The 20,763-nt window shown below is 42.4% G+C and overlaps 1 protein-coding gene across 2 annotated transcripts; it reads left to right on the top strand.

Moving 5' to 3' along the window:
• Positions 1–260: 260 nt before the first annotated feature.
• srla (sarcalumenin a) lies at positions 261–19,817 on the top strand. 2 transcript variants are annotated; one of them, XM_085410398.1, is made up of 8 exons: positions 261–364; positions 6,383–7,324; positions 12,920–13,009; positions 13,700–13,795; positions 15,334–15,450; positions 15,995–16,228; positions 16,616–16,965; positions 17,418–19,817. In XM_085410398.1, exons 1-8 carry the CDS (start codon positions 280–282, stop codon positions 17,916–17,918), a joined length of 2,415 nt encoding a protein of 804 aa, XP_085266524.1. In that variant the 5' UTR covers positions 261–279; the 3' UTR covers positions 17,919–19,817. The 2 variants fall into 2 exon arrangements, with proteins under 2 accessions (XP_085266524.1, XP_085266523.1); XM_085410397.1 differs by having other exon boundaries at positions 12,917–13,009; positions 17,418–19,815.
• The last annotated feature ends 946 nt before the right edge of the window (positions 19,818–20,763 follow it).

Raw genomic sequence — 20,763 nt, 5'->3', positions numbered from 1 at the left:
AGGCATTACTGCTGCACTATAAATGTGACTCAAAAAAAACTTGTCTCATTAAAATGTAAAGCTTCTGAATTTTTCTTTTTCAGTTTTCCGAGGTGCTTTTATACAGCCTGCAAACCAAAGCACAACATGATCACTTAGTCTCCCTCTTCTCTCAACATTCCCGATTAGAACTGGCAGCTGCTCTGACACACAATGGCTGACACGGGTGCAGCTGCTGCCCCCCCCTTCACTGGCATGCCCTCTGACCTTCAGCTAGAGCAGTATATATAGCTGAGGGAGATGAGCGGCAGGTCCCTGGCAGCCAAAATGAAGTCTGTGGTGTCTGTGTGCTGCTTGCTGTCTCTTCTGGCCTTGTCTGCTGCAGGTACGGTGGAGGGTTGAAGCTGGGATTTTGTCAAAATGTCTAAGTTTTGTAAAACCGCTTGATGGGTGTGTAATTCAAGCAGGCATGTTTGAAATGGACCAGCTGATCCAATACATTTAGATGGCTATAGGTGTATTTTGCCTGTGTCTTTAAGCATGTGGGTTTTTGCACATCTTGCTGGAAACTGAAATGATAACAAACAACAAATGGAAATTTTAAATATTTTTTAATAGTCTTTATTTATTATTATCATGATTTGAGCCATGAAACTATAATGGGGTCACTGCTAACTGAATGCATTCTCAGGTTTGACTCTTAGGTGTGTACTATATGCTTCTGTGGTGCAGTGCAGAATTTTTGGTTGTGTAAGTGGAAATGTCAGGGCTGAGGTGTGACTCCAGCTGATGGAAACTGTCCTGCCTGCTGCTTATTCTCTGTGCCCTCCAGAGTAACACAGTGACAGCACTGACAGAGTAACTTGGACATTCTCCAAAGAATCACGTTCTCTTCTGCATCCAAAGTAAACGCAGTGATTGAAAATACAAATACAAATCATCTGCATTAACAGCACCGTGCGGTGCCCGAGTAAGGATTTACAGATATAGGCATGACACTTAATCAAACTTGTTGCGAAAGTTGTTTCAGAACGTTATAGTTGTTTTTAATTGATTTCTTTACTAAAGTTGAAGCCAGGAACACCCTTGTCTGCCCTTGCATTGCTTCATTTTGGCCCCTACAAGCTGCTGTAGTCAGGTGTCACAAAGTCGTCATCAGATACTGTAGTCACCAAAGCCGGGGATCAGTATATCTCTCTTTCAGAAATGCTCACATATTTGCGCTGTGTAAATAGTCACATACAGTGACTCACTCATCATAAAGTCATACATGAGCACAGACAGTCAGTACTTGATTTAATGTCTCAATAAAGCTTCACCACTCCCACTCTGCAGAGCCGCTAATCTGTCATTCCAGTCAGCGCTGTCCAGTCAGGATGTTCCTTCTAAAACAGGCACGAGAAGCTCGGCACAGGGAATATAAGACCTGAGCCGAGAAGCCCAACAGTTGGGCTGTTTAAAATTACATAATGGGGCATTAAAAGTCGAGGTGAATGAAAATAAACTGTGGTGATAGAGTTGCTAACAGAAAGCACGCTGTCTTTGGAGGGTTAAATGACTGTATTTAATTAACTGTTTAAAGATGATGCTAAATGATGTATTTAAGTACTTGTTAACTGCTGGTGGCCTTCTAGCATATAAGATGGCATTTGCCAATGTCAGGACTCGAATGAAGAAGAACAAAAGAAAAACACACATATCGACCCAAAATTTAACAGTCCTTCCATCCTGTATGCGAATAACTGTGGTTGTTATGCTCAAAGTGCAATACATAGCTGCATGTCATTGATCTCACCACTGATGCTTTTATTGTTCTTGGTCTTTAAAAAGAGCTTTGTGCCGCTGCACACTGTTGCAGGGGCTGCGTGTAATAGTGCAGCACAGATGCAGGCCTGCCTCATGAGAATCACATGGAGAAGAAGAGCGTCACACTTCCTGAAAATAGGAGTGGAATTATCCCTCCTTCTTTTCACCCTCTGACTCATTGTGTCACTATTTCTGTCTCAAAGTTGTACCATCCAGCACCCAGGCACCTGTCCCACTCTATCCCCACAACACCACGGTCTGCCCAGGCTCCACTGCAGCAGCCGGCGGTGCAGGGATCAGGAGCACATTGCTCCTTGATTTTGATAGCTTTACAAACTGAATCATTATCTATTAAATTATTGTTTTTAATATACTAATATCACAATAGCACATTAGCTTGCTAAGATTAACACAAAAGAAGCTTTATTTCTAAATCCCATATATTTTGTTCTGGACCACTGATCACTGTATTCATGACCTTAGTAAGGCTCCAGTCACAAAGACCATTCTTTATATTTGTGTGGCTAACCATCAGTATCCAAAGAAAAGACCATTTGGGGAGTGGTTGACAGAGGTTCCTGGCAATCACATGGTGAAAATTGCAAAACCTCCTTGCGATTGCTCTTGTCTGTAGCAGGTTTCCGCAGTGAGCTTCCATGAAAGACTCTGGTTTGTCTTGCAAGCAAGTGGTAGTGAAACTGTGAAAAGCACAATACGAACTGGAAATGGAGACCATTTGCTTTCAAAGTAAAAGTTGAACCTTTTAAAACGTCTAGCCTATAGTACTAAGGCACAACTTTTACTTGAAGGTGAATATGCTCTATTTCAAGTTTGCATCACGCTTATTGAAGTTTTGCTACCACCCAGCTAGTAGTTAGTAGGTGTTTGCAGACCAGCCAGCATCGCCTACAGGCAATCTGCTAGCAGCCAAAGCAATCACAAGGAAAGTTTTTTTTTTCCACTTTGTTTGTGACTGGTTTCTGTACATTTTTCTCTATCAGATGGTCGCCAGCTGGTCTGTGAGACTGAGGCCACCTTTGCTGATGAGTTTATGGTCGGAAATCTTTTACATTTTTTTCATGATGCTCACTTTTTATCTAAAGTAAAATAAATACAACAACAGTAACTTTTAGCTCATAGCTACCCTGTACATCAGGGGTGGGCAACTCCAGGCCTCGAGGGCCGGTGTCCTGCAGGTTTTAGATCTCACCCTGGATCAACACACCTGAATCACATGATTAGTTCATTACCAGGCCTCTGGAGAACTTCAAGACGTGTTGAGGAGGTCACTAAATCAGCTGTGTTGAATCAAGGACACATCTAAAACCTGCAGGACACCAGCCCTCGAGGCCTGGAGTTGCCCACCCCTGCTGTACATCAAGTGTATATGAGTAGGTGATGCAACCCTTGCTCGTCAAGCCTGGTTTCAGAAACTGAATCAAAATGATGAGTTTGAGGTTTCAGCAGAGGACTTCACAAACCCATGGGTATCATAAAAGTGGCTACATCCATCTAATATGTACAGCAGACCAGCAGCAGACCCTTTTTACCGTTCTCACAGCTATGCTGTAAAAAATGCTATAAAAATGAGAAAAACACTTATTTGGGTTTCTTCTAAATGTTTTTTTATATTGGAAAGCTGTGTCTCTGAAAGCACAGGGGATTATTTTCACACATACTATGTCTCTTTTTTTTTTTTTTTCTTTCACACTGGCACGTCATTCCCATTTTTAATTATGTTAACTTTAATTTAATTTGGCCACTGCTGGCAACTAGCACAGCAGAAAATGATCTCCCTGCTTGATGTGATCTTGAGACCAGCAGTTTCGAGAATAGCGTGTGCATGAAGTTCAGACAGCGTCGCTGCAATGTTTGCAAGTTTAAAAACTACATGTAAATACCAGGTTCTTTAAACATGCACTTTCAGCAGTTAGTGTGATAAAGAGCCTTCCACTAAATTAGCATATCAAGGATTTCAAATAAATGTTTGGTACATACGCTTTGATAATTGATCAGATGACAAAAACAGCGGATATTTAATCTGTTTTGTATTACATAATTAGTGAATGATCTTTAAACAATGACCTTGGTGTGAAATGTCATTTAACTCTGGAAACCTTCATTCACTAACTAAACTCAGGATTGCAGCGCCTGCTGCTGTTCATGTTACAATGCAGACAATGCTGTAACAACATGTCTATGGACGGCATCCAGACCTCCCCCAAGCTTGATCAGAATCTCTGAACCATACACCCTCCTCACTTTTCCTCTCACTAATCCCCTCTCTTTGAGTCACTCATTTGCTGACACCCATCGTGCACTTAAGTCTGGCCAAGATGTGTTTTATTAGTCTTGTTACACCCAAAATGACAGAGTCTGGACAAGCATGACTTAGCCGCCTTCAGTAACAGCGAGGAAGCATCTTCACATCCAAATGCTGTCTCTCTGATGCTAATCGCGCTCAGAAAGTGTGATAAAGTCAAAAGACTCTTCTGCTTAGAAAGGAATTGTTTGTGGGATTTTCTGTCTTTTTGTGTGTTAGAGCTGAGGATTGGACAGGTTGTCCATTAAAGCCATGTTTAGCGATGGACCAGTGAAACAAATCTTGTTGTTTTCACTTGTATGAATGGACTGAGTTCCAGCACATAGTGTCCAAAACATTTTAAATTATAACCTTTATAGTTCGTGAACACTGAGGATCCTGTGGGATTAGAAACCTTCTCTGGTCACAGATGCTGACAGCAGCTCAGTAGGTAATAAGCTAATGAAGCTTCCAAGAGGTGATAAGCAGCATCATGAGAATAAAGTTCATGTGTGGTGTTTGATTCAAGGTCTTAAAATAGGGTAAAGAAAACATAAATCAAAGCTTAAAGTCCAAGTATACCTGACTAGGAGGGAGCTACTGGTTACTTTCACATCCACCTTTTAGACAGAAAGTAGCCGATAGCTGCACTACTCTTTGCCCACAGAGACGAAATGGAAAGGCATCTGCATTGATACTAACCTGATAGTTTGGCTCACTCAGCATCTGGATTTTCTTTCATGAACTAATCTTGGATGTGCACACTGATTCAGAGGTTTGGAACTAGCCAATCCTGATACAGCAAAACAGAGAAAGTTTCCTGTGTTGTGGATTTTATGCTGTTGTTACAGTTTTTCCCCCAGCAGCCTTTTAACTTGTCAAAACAGGAACAGCGCAAGTGAAACAAGTTTGGGTAATAATGATTTCATTTCATCAAGTGTCCCAGTAAGCCGTGACAGTGAAACTGAAATATAAAGCTTTAGATTGTGAGTCTAACCAAAGAAAGTTTATCGAGCAAAATAATTCATGCACTGGATTAAATTAGTAGAATTTAAATACATTTATGTTGGAAGTATTTTGTGCAAAAATGTAAATGAAATTATCACAAATTACTTATCAGCGTAGGACAATCTAATAACCATGACAGCTGCCTGAGGCTATTAGTCTTCATCCATTACATGACCCGTAGACATGTATTTAACTCCCTCACATCACACGTTGTATCAATGTGCGTTCCTCCTCACACGCAGTTATAATTAAACAGAGGTCGTGGCCTTGTGCTCTCTGGTCACTGTGGTAGTGAAGCGTATCTCACGCACATGTATGTAGTGTAATGTAGAGGGAGAAGCTTGTTTATAGGTATGATTGTTTCGACGCCACGGTAACTGTAGAACAATGCTGATGTCTGTTTACCTGAACGGGTGCGAGCAACTTGGTGTAGTCTCTGCTAATAATGTCATATTGACCTGTGAGAAACATTTAAACCATTTTATCATCAATCACTGAACAAATCTTTGGCTTTAAAGTTAAGAAAACATTTAGTGGGAAAAGGCAATGTGTGGGTTAAACAGCATGTTTCTTGGTCTCTTCTACAGTTGCAAATAGTCCTTGTTTTTTTATATACCTGGTCTTGCTGCAGCCTGTCAGGTTATCAGTTTTCTTCCGCTGCCTAATCATCCAAACAGAAGATTTGAATGGCATACATCACAGTTTTTGATTCAGTACTAATCAAGTGATGCTTCTATTTGTCCTTATTAATGATAATATAATAGAATTTATTTGAAAATCAGGAAATAAAGGAAATTATTTATTCATTCACACTTTTGGCCAGAAATTTCATGTTAATTAAAAACACCACATGAGCAAAAATGTGTACCCTTACATGAATTCATTTCTGTTTGGCGTCCTCTGCCACTGTCCAGTGTTTGTAGCCTTAAATAGTCCATTCCTTCATTCCACCAGTCAAGGAACTGAAATCTGAGTCAGAAATCCAAGAGGTGATAAACCTGTGATCTGCTCTGTTCAAGCATCCTGATTGAATGCAGGTCGAACGCTGACGTAGCAAACAAGGGTGACTTGTCTGTACATCTCTACTTGAAGTGAATTGCATAACAGTGATTTTTGACTATGAAATGTGAGGCATTTCATTGCATCTTTTTAAAGTCTGAGATGACAATGACTTCAAGAACAATCACTTCTCTTTCTTTACAAAATTTTGCTGTCAGAGATATTTCAAAGGTTTCTGTCATGCTGAAAGGTAAACTTTTGTAAAATCATATTTCCCTCTCGTTTCAGATCTCCTGACAGACTCCTCTGTCCAAGATGAGGATCCTCGGATGCGTCTGAAGCTCCAGCGGCCAGAGGGAGACCTCTTTTCCTGTGGCTGTGACACATCAGAGGAGCATTCCAGCCAGAGCTCCTCCAACGACACCCCAGCCCCAGAGAGGGCCGTGTGCCATCCCTGCAAAGCCCCATCGACTGCAGATGCTGAAAAAGACCCATCCTCCTCAGAGGATAAGGAGGAAGAGGAAGCACCACAAGAGGATTCTTCCACCGAGGTGGCAGCAAGTGAAGAAGAAGATGAAGAAGAAGTGACATCAGATGAAGAAGCTGAGGAGACAGTAGATGATCCACCTATTCCTGAAGATGAGGAGGAGACTTTGGCTGTGGCTGAGGAAGACGAGGAAGAAGCCAAAAATGGAATATCCCAGGAGGAAGAAGGGATTGAACCTAAGGATACTGATGGAGAAGATGCGGTTAAAGAGACTGAGGAATCAGAAGATGAAGACGTACAGGAAGAAACAGAGGAAGCTTCTGTAGAAATGAAAACTGTGAAAACAGTCCTGCAAGACGATACAGATGTGGAGGATGCAGCTGAGAGGGAGGCGGTCGAATTGACCGAATCAGAATCACAAGAGGAACCAGAGGTGGTTCCTGAAACCAACCCTGAGTCTGAGGAAACGGAGCCAGAACTGATAGAAGAACCAAAAACAGTATCAGCAGATAGTTTAGAGACTGAACCTGAACCAGAAGTCACTGCAGAGTCTCCGGCTGGAGTGATTTTAGAAAAGCAACAAGAGCCAGGAGTCACTCCACAGGTTCACCCAGAAGCTGTTACAGAGGAGATAACACCACAGTCGGTTGAGGAAGCAGGAGTGCAGGATGTAACTGAGGAAATTACAGTAGAGGCAGTGGAGGAGGTGACTCCAGAGGAGCCTTCACAGTCTAAATCCAAAGGTACAAAAACATGATGTCCCTACGATTTGTATATCAGATGTTTAAGCTCAGCTTTTATAGAAAATCTATTTGTTTGAGGGAGTTTTTTGAAGAAGAGCAAGGTGACTTGTATGTTTTTGCTGAAACCAGAGCTAAATGTCTTGTCTTCATTCTGACCTGCAAGTAGACTTGGAGGGATCGTGTTACAGAAAATCTGTCCCCATCCAGCTGGTGCTTCTGTGATTAAGGAAGCATGTCATTATCTGGTATCCGGGTGTTGACACCTACTATAAAAGAGGAAGGCAAAGTCCTACAGGGATTCCAATCTCTTACTCTGATCCCACTTCATTAATTTGTTCATTCATCATGTTTGGTGGGGTGCATGCTGTCTTTTTTTAATCCTAAATGAAAAAGACCTGTATCTTTGCCTGCTTGTAAATATTAGATGAGAACCCTGACAAAAATCTCATATTTTCAGACTAAATATGAAAGTGCAGCCAGCTGGGAGAGAAACTGAACCCAATGCAAGCAACGACATGTGGTTTTTAGACTTTGTTCGCTTGCAAGCATAAAACAAACATTATTTATGGTTTTAGTCAGTGAACCTTATGGGTGATATTAGGGAGATAATTTTTTATATAACCAGTGTAGCTATATCTGTTTTCAGTCTTTGTGCTAAGCTGATCTTCTAGTCATTTCATAGCTGTAGCTTTTTAGCTTTCAGACCTAAAATCGTATGTAGATGGTGACTATAGGCATTGTGGTACCATCCATTGGTTTGAGGAGCAGTATTTTGAAGTTTTATGGCATCCATGTGACTTTTTTTGTCTTCTTTGGCACCAGTTTCTCAAGTGAAATCATGCACACAATAGTTGGGAGTTGCTGAAGGCACATTTTCTGTTTCCGTTTTGTTGTTGAAAGTCAGATAGTAGTTGGTGAGAGTTTTTGCAGGTCAGGGAATATAAATTATCCCCACATGACCGATGGTTGCCAGATGGTCTGACTGGGACCTTATTCACTTAACCTTACAGGGTCACACATCTAAAATGGCAAACAAGTTACTCTCACATGGTTAGCAGTCACATGACTGCAAAACCGAAATATTCCACAGACTCTGTGGGTTGCTGGCCACACAGCAAGCCAGTCGGATAATTACATTAAAACTGCTTTAAAAGTTTCTGGTAACAACCACCTGTCAATCAAAGCTTCCGGTTACTAAACTTTAAGTCTTCATACTGTTCATAAGGTTAAAGCTGAAGGCCTGTGATTGAATCTCACCTCTGGTCTCTCTCCGGTTGTCCTACTGCAACAAAGGCTAAAAAGCCAAAAAAATATATTTGAAAAATGTAAAAGTTTTACTTTTGTTACGAATGGGTAAATTATCTACAAGACTAACATTTTTAACCCATTGTAAACACATTCATTTCACTGTAAGTTGGCCTCTTTTCACATTGGCTCACTTTTAGAGGCAGACTCAAGTGGCCACTTAAGGACCTGCCATATTTGGCACTTGTGCTCTGGCTTCATTTTTCAGCCTTGGAGTCGCTTACTATGACATGCCTACTGATTTTCTCATCGAGCTTCTGACAAGAAGGAAATAAAAATTAAAAAATGAGTCCCTTAATTTAAAGAACGCCTCACTGGAACATTTCATGCTTACCCTTTGGAAATGTTCGGTGGAGCACCCAGAAAAGAATCTATTGATAAATGAAAACAACCCAAGCTTTGAGGAGATGAAAAGATTTTTATTTTTATTTTTTTACAAACGCTGTAATGTGCAATTTGCTTATTTGGCAGCTTATTGGTCTGTCGCAACTTTAATAAAGACATTGTGTTTTGTGTTTTGTGTATATAAAATGTGCCTTATGACATAAATTCTGTTTGGTAATGAGATATTTGTGTCACTGGGCATTTAACTGAGACAGGTCATGAAATGACAGCAAAGGTCTATGGTATCCGGCTTCTCTCTTTCTTTTGTTCACATGCCAAATCCCCAGAATATGACACTGTGTGTAGTTAAAGAGGAATCAGAAACAATCTCTGGTACAGAAATAAACAGCCGGGAGTAGCTGTGGAAAGGAATAGACAGATAGATATATAACAGCATGACATAACAATTTAGGACATTTTACATTGAGTCCACGTTTGTTTTCCCACCATGTCAGCAGTTGTGTATATTTTTCACAGATAAAATTCAAAGTCAAAGTCAAAGTCAAAGTCAACTTTATTTGTCGATTCTTCCACATGTACAGGACATACGGAGAATAGAAATTGCGTTACTCTTCAATCCCTAGATAAATAGCAAATGAACATTTAAATATATTTAAATATAAAAGTGATTTAAAAAAATGCAAGTAAAATAATTAAAAAGTAAAAATTTAAATAAATACAATTTTACATATAACAAGGAAGCTATACAATATACAATATAATGGGTAAGTGACATTGAGTGTAAACCAGGCAGAGTAGTGCAAATAGGCAAATAGTGCAAATGGAGATTTAGTAGTGTACGGTAAGAGAAAGTGTAACAGCAAAGTCTTATGAGGTAATGGCAGTCCAATGCTCCACAAAGTGACTGGTAACTGGTGCAGGCCAGTGAGTGAGTCAGAGAGTGTGTGTGTTTGTGTGTGTGTGACAGAGTTCAGTGAGACCGTGGAGGAGAGAGGGGAGAGGGGGCAGAATCGGGAGGGAGTTAAGCTTCCTGACAGCCTGATGGATGAAGCTGTCCTTCAGCCTGCTGGTCCTGGCCTGGAGACTCCGCAGTCTCCTCCCCGACGGCAGCAGCTTGAAGAAGCTTTGCATTGGGTGTGTGGGATCAGCCGCTATGCAAAGGGCTTTTTTAGTGAGACGGGTGCTGTAAATGTCCTGGAGGGAGGGGAGAGAGACACCAATGATCCTCTCTGCAGCTCTCACTATGCGTTGGAGGGTCCTATGACAGGACGCATTGCAGGCTCCAAACCACACAGTGATGCAGCTCGACAGGATGCTCTCGATGGTGCCTCTGTAGAAAGTGTACATGATGGGGGCTGGTGCTCCTGCTCTTCTTAGTTTGCGGAGAAAGAAGAGACGCTGCTGTGATTTCTTGGCCAGTGCTGTGGTGTTGTACGTCCAGGAGAGATCCTCTGTGATGTGCACACCCAAGAACTTGGTGCTGCTCACTCTCTCCACAGACGCTCCGTCAATGGTCAGAGGAGCATGTTGGGTGTGCATTCTCCTGAAGTCCACAACAATCTCCTTCGTCTTCTCCACATTCAGAGAGAGATTGTTGTCAGCACACCACGTGGCCAGGCGTCTCACCTCACTTCTGTAGTCGGTCTCATCCCTGTTGCTAATGAGACCCACCACCGTTGTGTCGTCCGCAAACTTGATGAAGAGGTTGGAGCTGTATGATGGAGTGCAGTCATGGGTCAGCAGAGTGAAGAGGAGGGGGCTCAGCACACATCCCTGCGGGGCCCCCGTGTTTAAAATGATGGTGCTGGATGTATTACTGCCAACCCGTACTGCTTGAGGTCTTCCGGTGAGGAAATCCAACAGCCAGTTGCACAGTGAGGTGTTGAGCCCCAGCTGGACCAGTTTTTGAATGAGCTGTTGGGGGATTATGGTGTTGAATGCTGAACTGAAATCTATGAACAGCATTCGAACATATGAGTCATTTTTGTCCAGGTGTGTGAGTGCCGAGTGGAGTGCAGTGGAGATGGCATCATCGGTTGAGCGGTTGGGCCGATAGGCAAACTGGAAGGGATCCAGGGAGGGGGGCAGGACAGTCTTGATGTGTTGCATGACTAGTCGTTCGAAGCACTTCATCAGGATGGGAGTAAGTGCAACAGGACGGTAGTCATTAAAGCAGGAGGGAGAGGACTTTTTTGGAACCGGAATGATTGTGGTGGCTTTAAAACATGTGGGGACGACAGCCTGGATGAGTGATATGTTGAAGATGTCTGTGAAGACATCAGTGAGTTCCACTGCACAGTCTCTCAGTACACGACCAGGAATGTTGTCAGGACCCGGAGCTTTACGTGCATTGATCCTGCTGAGGGATCTCCTCACGCTGTCCGGTGACAGAGTCATCACCTGGTCACCAGGAGGGGGTGGGGTCTTCTGTGCAGTGGTGCTGTTTTGGACTTCAAAGCGAGCAAAGAAAGTGTTCAGCTCGTTCAGCAGGGGGATAGTGCTATCACAGGTCTGTGGTGGGGGCTTGTAATCTGTGATGGTCTGAATGCCTCGCCACAGGCTCCGTGAGTCTCTGCTGTCTTTGAAGTGATGAGATATTTTCCTGGAGTACTGTCTCTTAGCCTCTCTGATGCCACGGGAAAGGTTGGCCCTAGCTGTCCTCAGGCTTGCCTCGTCTCCAACTCTGAAGGCAACATTCCGAGCTTTCAGCAGCCTGTAGACCTCTCCTGTCATCCATGGTTTTTGATTGGCCCGGACAGTTATGGTTTTCGTGACTGTTACATCCTCGATACACTTGTTGATGTAGGCAGTAACAGTCTCTGCGTACTCCTGGAGGTCAGTGGTGTTGTTATAGGTGGCAGCCTGCTTAAACATGTTCCAGTCTGTAGTATTAAAGCAGTCCTGTAGAGCCTCTGAAGACCCCTCTGGCCACACTTGTATCCGCTTACGAACCGGTTTGGTCACTTTAACGAGCGGTCTGTAAGCAGGCATTAGCATGACAGTGATATGGTCTGAGGCGCCGAGGTGGGGGAGGGGAAAAGCTTTGTAAGCTCCTCTCTGGGTGGTGTAAACAAAGTCCAGTGTGTTATTTCCCCTTGTTGGAAAGTCTATGTGTTGTTGCATTTTTGGAAACACGCACTTTAAGTCTGCATGATTGAAATCCCCAGCCAGGATGAGAAAAGCATCAGGATGGGCTGTCTGCTGCTCACTGATGTGCTGGTACAGTTCATTCAGTGCCTCATTCCTGTTGTTGACATTGGAGGAGGGAGGGATGTACACAGCGCACAGGAGTATGGCTGTATATTCCCTCGGTAGATAGAATGGCCGGCACTTAATAACCATTAACTCCAGCACTGGTGAGCAGTGTTTGCAGACCGCAACAGCATCGCGACACCAGGCATCATTGATGTAAACACAAAGTCCTCCCCCGCGGGTCTTACCTCCCGCGACGATGACTCTGTCAGCACGGTAGCATGTTAGCTGGTCGAGCTGAATGGCGCGGTCCGGGACACTGTCGCTGAGCCATGTTTCCGTGAACACAAAAGCACAGCAGTCCTTTACATTCCTTTGAGATGAACGTAGCAGTCGGATGTCGTCCAGTTTATTTTCTAGCGAGCGTACGTTGGCCAGAACGATAGAGGGGATGGCGGGTTTGTGTGGGCTAGCCGCTAGCCTAGCTCGGATGCCACCGCGCTTACCCCTCTTCTGCTTCCTCTCACACCGCTTGAGGCGCATCCATTGTGGGCGAAGTGCGGGAGTGGGGGTCGGTGATTGAGTAGGCCTTCGGAGCAGACCCAGATCTTTCAGCTTCTCGGTGTCCACAGAGTTTAACTTAAAAAGTTTGTTTAAATTCGATTACTTGCTGTCACCGTGTGCCTGTTTTTCCATGTTAATTGTCACGTGTTAACCGAAACAGTTGGTTCTTCCAATTTAAATGCACAGAAGGAGAGACATTAAGCGTGGCACTGAGGAACCGTTCCCACATTGAGGATACGCTGCGACTGGCGTCTGCTGAACCGTCAGCAGAGTTCTCAGGTAAGGAAGGAACAGCGGCGGTTAAGAAGCCCCCTCTTTAAAACTCCCATAAAACACATCCTCTCAATAAAAAGCTGGTTCTTCAGTGAGCGCATTTGCTACGCTGCACACTGTTTCAAACATCTTTCAGACTTTTGCTGCAGAAATAACACCTGGAGTCATGTACTGAAAAAATGCAGGAGAATGTTTACAGCTACTTTGTCAGTGGAAAAAAAAAACAGATGCTTTTCTGCATGCATATGAAAGGAAGTTTGAAACAATTTTGGAGTTTTTTTTCTGCAGAAACTATTCTGAAAATTGCTTCCCGATGTCTGGGTCCTGAGGCCTTTGTGTGTGTGTGTGTGTGTGTGTGTGTGTGTGTGTGTGTGTGTGTGTGTGTGTGTGTGTGTGTGCGCGCGCAGACGTGTCTTAAGGGAAGGTGATTAATCAGTGAAAATTCCTAACTCTGTCCCCGGCACAAAAAGCCCCTCTGTTCTGTTGAGCTAGATTGTTTTGTTGCGGTGAGGCCAAAGAGCTGAGCAAAGCCAGCCCCTAATCACCTCAGATCCATTCAGTGAACTTTAGGAAGCCGATTCATCACATACAGCAGGAGCAATTGGTGTCGTCAGTAAGGGTAGTAAGAGCATTCGTAATGCTCTTTTACATAACCATCCCAACTGTCCAGGTTGTCTTTCCTTTACTCCCCTCCAGGTGCCGTGAAGACGCTGCTGAACATCTACCACAAGGCCGTCAAGCCAGTAGAGCAAGCCTTCAAGTACAATGAGCTCAGGCAGCATGAAGTCACAGGTGATTTAGCTTCCTGCGGAGTTTAACTGCCCTTACCAAAGCACTAACAGTTTGTCTGTACAGTCACAAACAGGTTTTACAGGTCCACATTAGCAACATGGGAAGAAACTGTTGGTCATGATCTCTTCACGTCTATTTTTAACTTCAGCAGCGGCCTCTTGTGTTATAAAGTTCACTCTTAATTTCAGGCCATTAGAAATCAGAATTTCACATGCTTCCCTGTCACAGAAATACTGTTGCTGTGAATGTCAGTCAGAAGCCACAGTTCTGGTAACTTGTCAAAAGAAACAGAAAGCGTACGACACGACTTCAACACATTGCTTTTCCAGCCGTTTACTGTGGTGTGTAAAACCAAAGCAGCACACCCTACCCACATTCCTTTATCAGTTCACATGTACACAGTGCCTGGTTTAACGAAATGGAACAGCACAGCAACACTGAAGTACAAATAAAGTCATAATTATAAATGAATATGAAGCCAAGATGTGACATTAATCAAACCAGGCACACAGAGAAGCACAATAAGGACTCTGTCTGCTGAAATTTAAAGGGAACATTGTGTGGGCCAGGAGCACTGCAACTTTGTTCCATAGCACTTCAGGGCATGGAGTATTTATGCTAAGGAGCAGGATCAAGACTTCACACTGTGCCATGTGATTCTGGGACACCTTGTGTTCCAGAATGGAAGTACACAATTACAATCAATTCAAAGGTAGTTTCATTTATTATTGTTATTATTATTTTTTACATTGGTGAGTATATATCACAAAGTGTACCATTAAGGTCTTTTATATTAAGAGATTCTATGCTTTGTTTTCTAAGTTTATTTTCTGAGGGGAGAATAAATGTGCTTTGAATTAAATGTCCCCATTCATTTTGGTATTTCCTTTGTCCAACGGGAGGTTTTAATTTAAAGACAAGGACGCCACAAAAGAATAATCAGAGGGATTTACCAAAACTTTAAGTGGTCACCTTCAAAACTTTCTAGCATTCTTGAAAGTCTTTGCTGACCTGGGTTGCTCTGAATTAAAGTGTCAGGGGTGCATACCCACTGTATACTGGCAAACCAAACAACCAGTGTGTGGTGTGGTGACATGAGCAGGATGGCTGCAGCTGTGGATTTACTGTTAACTCTTTCCCCAAAAAAGAGAACATTTGGTGACCTTTCCTGTACCCTTAGTGATGAGTTTTGACACTTCAACATATATCAATATATCAATATGTTGAAGTGGTTTTTTCAAAGGGTGATGCTAGCAAGCTGTAAAGGCAGAGGTCACCCTCACTAGCTTCTGAAGCACAGCCAGTCATTTTGTTCTGGAAGCAAGCCTGAAAAATGACAAAAACCAGGATTAGCTCTAGTAAGCACCCGAGGAGGGAAAGATGTTTAAAAAAAAAAACAGTAGTTAAACAGTAGCATAGTTTAAGTTTTTCAAAAACAAGAAAGAGGAGGGTTTGATGTGTTTAATGACTTCTTTGTCTATGTCTTTGTTCCTTTTTTCTTCATCCTTCTTTTTTATGTCTGGCTCTCACATACTCAGAGGGCGAGGTCACATCCAAGCCCATGGTTTTGTTTCTGGGACCCTGGAGCGTTGGCAAGTCCTCTATGATCAACTATCTGCTGGGTCTTCATGGCACCCCCCAGCAACTCTACACAGGTTCATACAGATACAGCATGATTGTTAGTTTGTCAGTGACAGCTTCATCTTGACTTGAAGCTATAATGTAACAGTGTAAATAAACAGAATAGTATTAATAGTAATAATAATAGCTTGATGCATGCTCAATAATCCAGGTGAGGAAATCCCAGAAAGTCGATTATGTTGTCCTGGATGCGATGTTTTCAGTTTCAACACGTCCTCAGACTATATAACATATTATATATTATTTCATTATTAAGGAAGGTTCATTGCCACTTTGGCCCGTATGACACAAATAAAACAACCCTGAATATCTACCAAAAGTTTTATCCCTTCTTTTAAACATGTTAAGAACACATTTGTCTAGTAACATTTTACAAATAAGGCTCAAAGTTTAGTTAAACATTTAAACAATAGTTTATTTTTACAGTCATTAAACATTAGACAAGCATTTTGTTTTAGTACTAAAATTATATGTTGGAGTTATTTTGCATTAACAAGTTATTATTACAAATTAATTAATCAAATTAATAAAGCATTTCCTTTTCCATCATTTCAACAGGTGCTGAACCCACTACCTCCGAGTACACTGTCATAATGCACGGCGAGAAGTTTCGGAGTGTAGAGGGCATCGTCATGGCGGCAGATAGCTCGAGGCCTTTCTCGCCTCTAGAGAAGTTCGGCCAGAACTTTCTGGAGCGACTGGTCGGCATTGAGATGCCACACAAGCTGCTGGAGAGGGTCACCATAGTCGACACACCGGGCATCATTGAAAACCGAAAGCAGCAGGAAAGAGGTGATGGTCACATTTCTTCTATTAGTGCAGCAGTTGATGAAATATTTAATGTTTTTGTTCTAATTCTCTAATTAGACATGTAAAATTTAACTGCAGGCTGGTATTACTGGGGTGATCCACTACAATGACATTTCCACACTGGTTTATAGAGAGAGTTGGATTAAATCAGTATACAGCACTATCGGATATCTACACTCTTTATTAAACCTATATTTTCTGCTAGTTATTTGTTTTTTATGATTTTTTTTAAGTAAGCCTTTCACAGAAAACAAAGAATAGCTGTTAATAAAAAGCATGCTGATTGGTTTATCTTCTGGGTGCAATGAGAGGTTTCCTTGAAGCTTTCTGACTCTAAAACACACATAAATTGTCCTCTTTTTCCTTCAGGATACCCATACAATGAGGTGTGCCAGTGGTTCATTGATCGGGCTGATCTCATCTTCCTGGTCTTTGATCCTACTAAACTGGATGTGGGAGGTGAGCTGGAGATGCTCTTTCGGCAGATGAAGGGCCGTGAATCACAGATCCGCCTCATCCTCAACAAGGCAGACAGCCTCTCGACCCAGAACCTGATGAGGGTCTATGGAGCCCTTTTCTGGAGCATGGCACCGCTCATCAATGTCACCGAACCTCCTCGAGTGTACGTCAGCTCCTTCTGGCCTTACGCCTATGCTCCAGACACCAGCCGGGAGCTGTTTATGAAGGAGGAGATCTCACTGCTGGAGGACCTCAACCAGGTGCAACTTCTACAGCAGTTTTTGTTGACTCATTAGTTTAATAAGCAGGATTAAACTGGAATTAGCTTTCAGGTGGATGCTGGAGTAGAAGTGGGGGCTTTTGAAACACTGGAAGCAAAAAGTAGCAGCAAATCTTTTAAGTGAGAAGTGTGGCAGCACAGATGCAAAAGAATTACCGAAATACAGCTTAAACCAGTGTGATTACAGAGAGGAGGTTGTGTTTTACTGAGAGCAGTACATATGTCATATTAAGTGGACTGATGTTGGGTATGAGCTTTCAGACTTTTTCAGAAGTCTACTTGTTGGTTCAGTACTACTGGACTTCATGATGGTATCATTGCAATCAAAGCACACGTTCGTGCTAGTAATCTATAATTCATTGTTTCGGTTTGGTCCTTTTATCTGTTTTGTATCACCCGCTCTCTCTCGTTTCTCTTCCTCCTCCCTTGCAGGTGATTGAAAATCAGATGGAGAACAAGATCGCATTCATTCGGCAGCACGCCATCCGTGTGCGCATCCACACTCTGCTGGTGGATCGCTACCTCCAGACCTACTACGATAAGCTGGGCTGGTTTGGTGACCCCCATGAGGTGTTCCAAGACATTGTCAATGACCCCGACAAGTATTACATCTTCAAGTCCATTCTGGCTAAGACCAATGTCAGCAAATTCGACCTGCCAGACAAGGAGGCCTACCAGGACTTCTTCGGGGTCAACCCGATTTCCAACTTCAAGCAGCTCTCCTATCACTGCAGCTGGACTGGAGGCTGCCTGCTGGAGAAGCTCGAGAAAGCCATTTCACACGAGCTCCCGGCTCTGCTCGGCAGCGTTAGCAAGAGGACAGATGCACCCGCCCCTGCGAAAGCTGCAACAACACCGCCGCCTCCCCTCCCTGGTACCTGTGAGGGCCCTGCATGTGAGGAGAAGCCCAAAAACCGCTGGAGGAGACAGTGAGATGGAGGAGAAGGGTGCAGGAGGAGGCAGATGGTGGCTGGGAAGACAGAGAAATGTACCACGAACTAGAGAAACTGGAAGACCCGAATCAGAAGTACTTAAGTTTATTTATTAGTGCTTGTTTGTGTCTTTATGATGTACCAAGCAGACAGAATATTTAGGCTCGTATAATCTCACAAGATATCTGAATGAAAACTGAGAGACATTCTATCTCACATCTTTCAAGTTTGTATATTATTTATTGGCTCTGCTTTTCATCAGAGAAAATTTGCTGGCAGTGACTCTACTCTTCCAACGATATTAAACGCTGCGTCTTTTGTGTGCAATGTCTGAAAATTCAGTGCGATCTGCAGTGCTGTGTTCTTATGGCCTCTACTCACCTATCCACCAGGTTAAATGTCCTAAAATCAGAATACGTTTATATTAGTACAATGGAAGAGGGAATGGTGCTCCTGTTGTGTTTTCAAATGTCCCTGTACCACATTTAGTTGTAATTCCACTACCCTACTGTAAACTGTACTGGACTCTGTATTTTACTATACAATGTTCATTATACAAACTATTTTTATTTGAACATCTCTGGTGATTTTCTGTTTATCCAATGCAAAAACCCATAATAACACGTGGCCTTTTCAGCCATCCAAACTGATACTAGTGTTACCTCAACCACGGCTGCAGACCACATGGGCATTTCCTTTAAAGTGTAATCTTCTTCTCATTCTTTTAGGCCTGTCTCTCATTGTCATTGTTTTGTGTGATTTCTTTTGAGTAAACACCAAAAATCAGGAATCGTGCCTGTTTCCTTTGTGAGCCTTCAAAGACATTACCGACGAAATCTCTCCCACTGAAACGATTTATAATTCATATCATTTGGTTGTTCGGCTGCAAAATTTAGAAGGCTTTGGGAATACACAAGGTAAAAGCATCAGTTCTCGCAACATGCTGTTTTGGACTGTCAGTCGAGAGGAAGAAACTGCAATCAGATTTATTCACATATATCCATCCAGATACATGCTTTATGGATCCGAGGCATAGCTGAGCGTGTAGCAGCTGAGTGAGCTCACAGCAGCCCAAATCACAGCAAAATAGAAACGCTAAGCTTTTTTATAAGCTGCTGGCTTCCCTCCTTTGCAGTGAGGGAAGACAGACACCAGGTGGCGCTTCCATTCAATGTGTTAATTGATGGTGAAAAGAAAGCAATAGGTTGGATGTATTTTTATAAGCTGCCCGTTTTTTCCAGTTTGTTTAACAGCTGCACAAACTTGGTATAGACACAGTTTTTATGCTTTCTCACGGTTTGTCAGCAGCTTATCGTTTTATATAGGCTCAAATTTCTTTAAAGCAGTGCATTTTTCATCAATCAAAAGTTTGTGTGTGCGTGAGTATGATTATATATCTATGTGAAGTGATTTAGATGGATCCCACTACAATCGTGTGCCAGACAATGCTACACAGTCAGCACAGAAGTGTGCAGGCAAGCAACATGAGATGCGTTCATAGTTGTAGGACAAAAGTCTGACAATGTAGAGAGTCAATGATAAAAGATCACACTCTGTAAATACGGCATATGGTGGCCTACACAATTAGCGCGGCTTTTCTAAATCACCGCCCACATCGCAGATCTGTTCAGCGATGAATGAAATTAAACAAAGAGGCAATTCAGGCAATTCAAGCGACAGTGTCTCGCTGCTTCAAAAGCACACAATGAAACCTTGAAACTGAGCTGAATAAGCAATGCTCTAGACCACTTAGACACTACTTTAAAAAGTGACTCGACAACACACTCCAAACAAACTCATCTTTAGTGTAGATGGTGGAATACAAGCAACATTTCAAGTTACTTGTCGTTCATTCACTTATTTTATTTTTTTTTGCCTTTCTTTTATTCCAGACTGTTTGGACACTGGGAAATAAGTCACTGTACATGTTTACTTGTGATTCAGTGTATTTTTACCACTATTTGTTTGAATTAGATCAAATAAATGATTTTTCGTGCTAGGCGCCTGAGTGTGATTGTTCCAACATGGAATTGCTACCATACTAATGCAAAGAAAGCATGCTTGTCATGTTTAATATGTTAGTTTAAGTTGGCTCATTCACTCTAAATGGTAAGTCATATGGAATATTTGATACTAGCCCAAAGAATCACACAAATTACGGTTATCTATCAATTTAACTTCATTTTTATCTGTATAGTGCCAGTTCATAGATCATAGAATATTAGAGGAAGAACTCCAACACTCAGGCAATCGTATATGAGCAAATACTTGGCAACAGTGGGGAGCAAAATGTCCATTTTAACAGGAAGACCTCCAGCATTGGTTGCACTGTATGACCTTGTACTGTCTCTTTATTGTAGAAGTCTATCTTGTTTGGAGTGGTTTTCAGTTTAGCAATTTTGCACTCAGACTGGGAGAAACACAAATTTATCCCAGTGTGTTTTAATACAGCTGGAATGACAAATAAAGTGAACTTGAAGTTGAACTCAGTGGAACTGTAGTCAGAGAGGGACAGGCATCTGCTCTTTGGGGTAAGGGGGAAAAAAGACAGAAAAGTGGAGCATAGACAGACCACAGTTTGATGATGATGAAGTGAAAAATCAGGGGATCACTGCGTGTGCACTTCACTGCAACAGCACCACACATTTCCTTATAAAATATCAGGATAATCTATCCAGCAGTTGCTGAGATATTTCGAGTCGAGCAGTGTGGTGGGGTGACGCAGATTAATGGACTGACTTTGCCATATGACAATAGCGAGGCTAAGAATGTCTTTATTTTAGGCTTTTCAAAAGTGGGATATATTTAAAGGTAAACGTTTACATCATGCTGATTGTCACCGCAGT

The sequence above is a fragment of the Rhamphochromis longiceps genome, linkage group LG6 (genome assembly GCF_057381845.1).
Source record: "Rhamphochromis longiceps isolate RC_006_pf linkage group LG6, R_longiceps_female_GT1.1, whole genome shotgun sequence".
Taxonomy (NCBI): Eukaryota; Metazoa; Chordata; class Actinopteri; order Cichliformes; family Cichlidae; genus Rhamphochromis; species Rhamphochromis longiceps.
The sequence above is the reverse complement of the archived record's forward strand: the minus strand, read 5'-3'. Positions and strand labels throughout refer to the sequence as shown.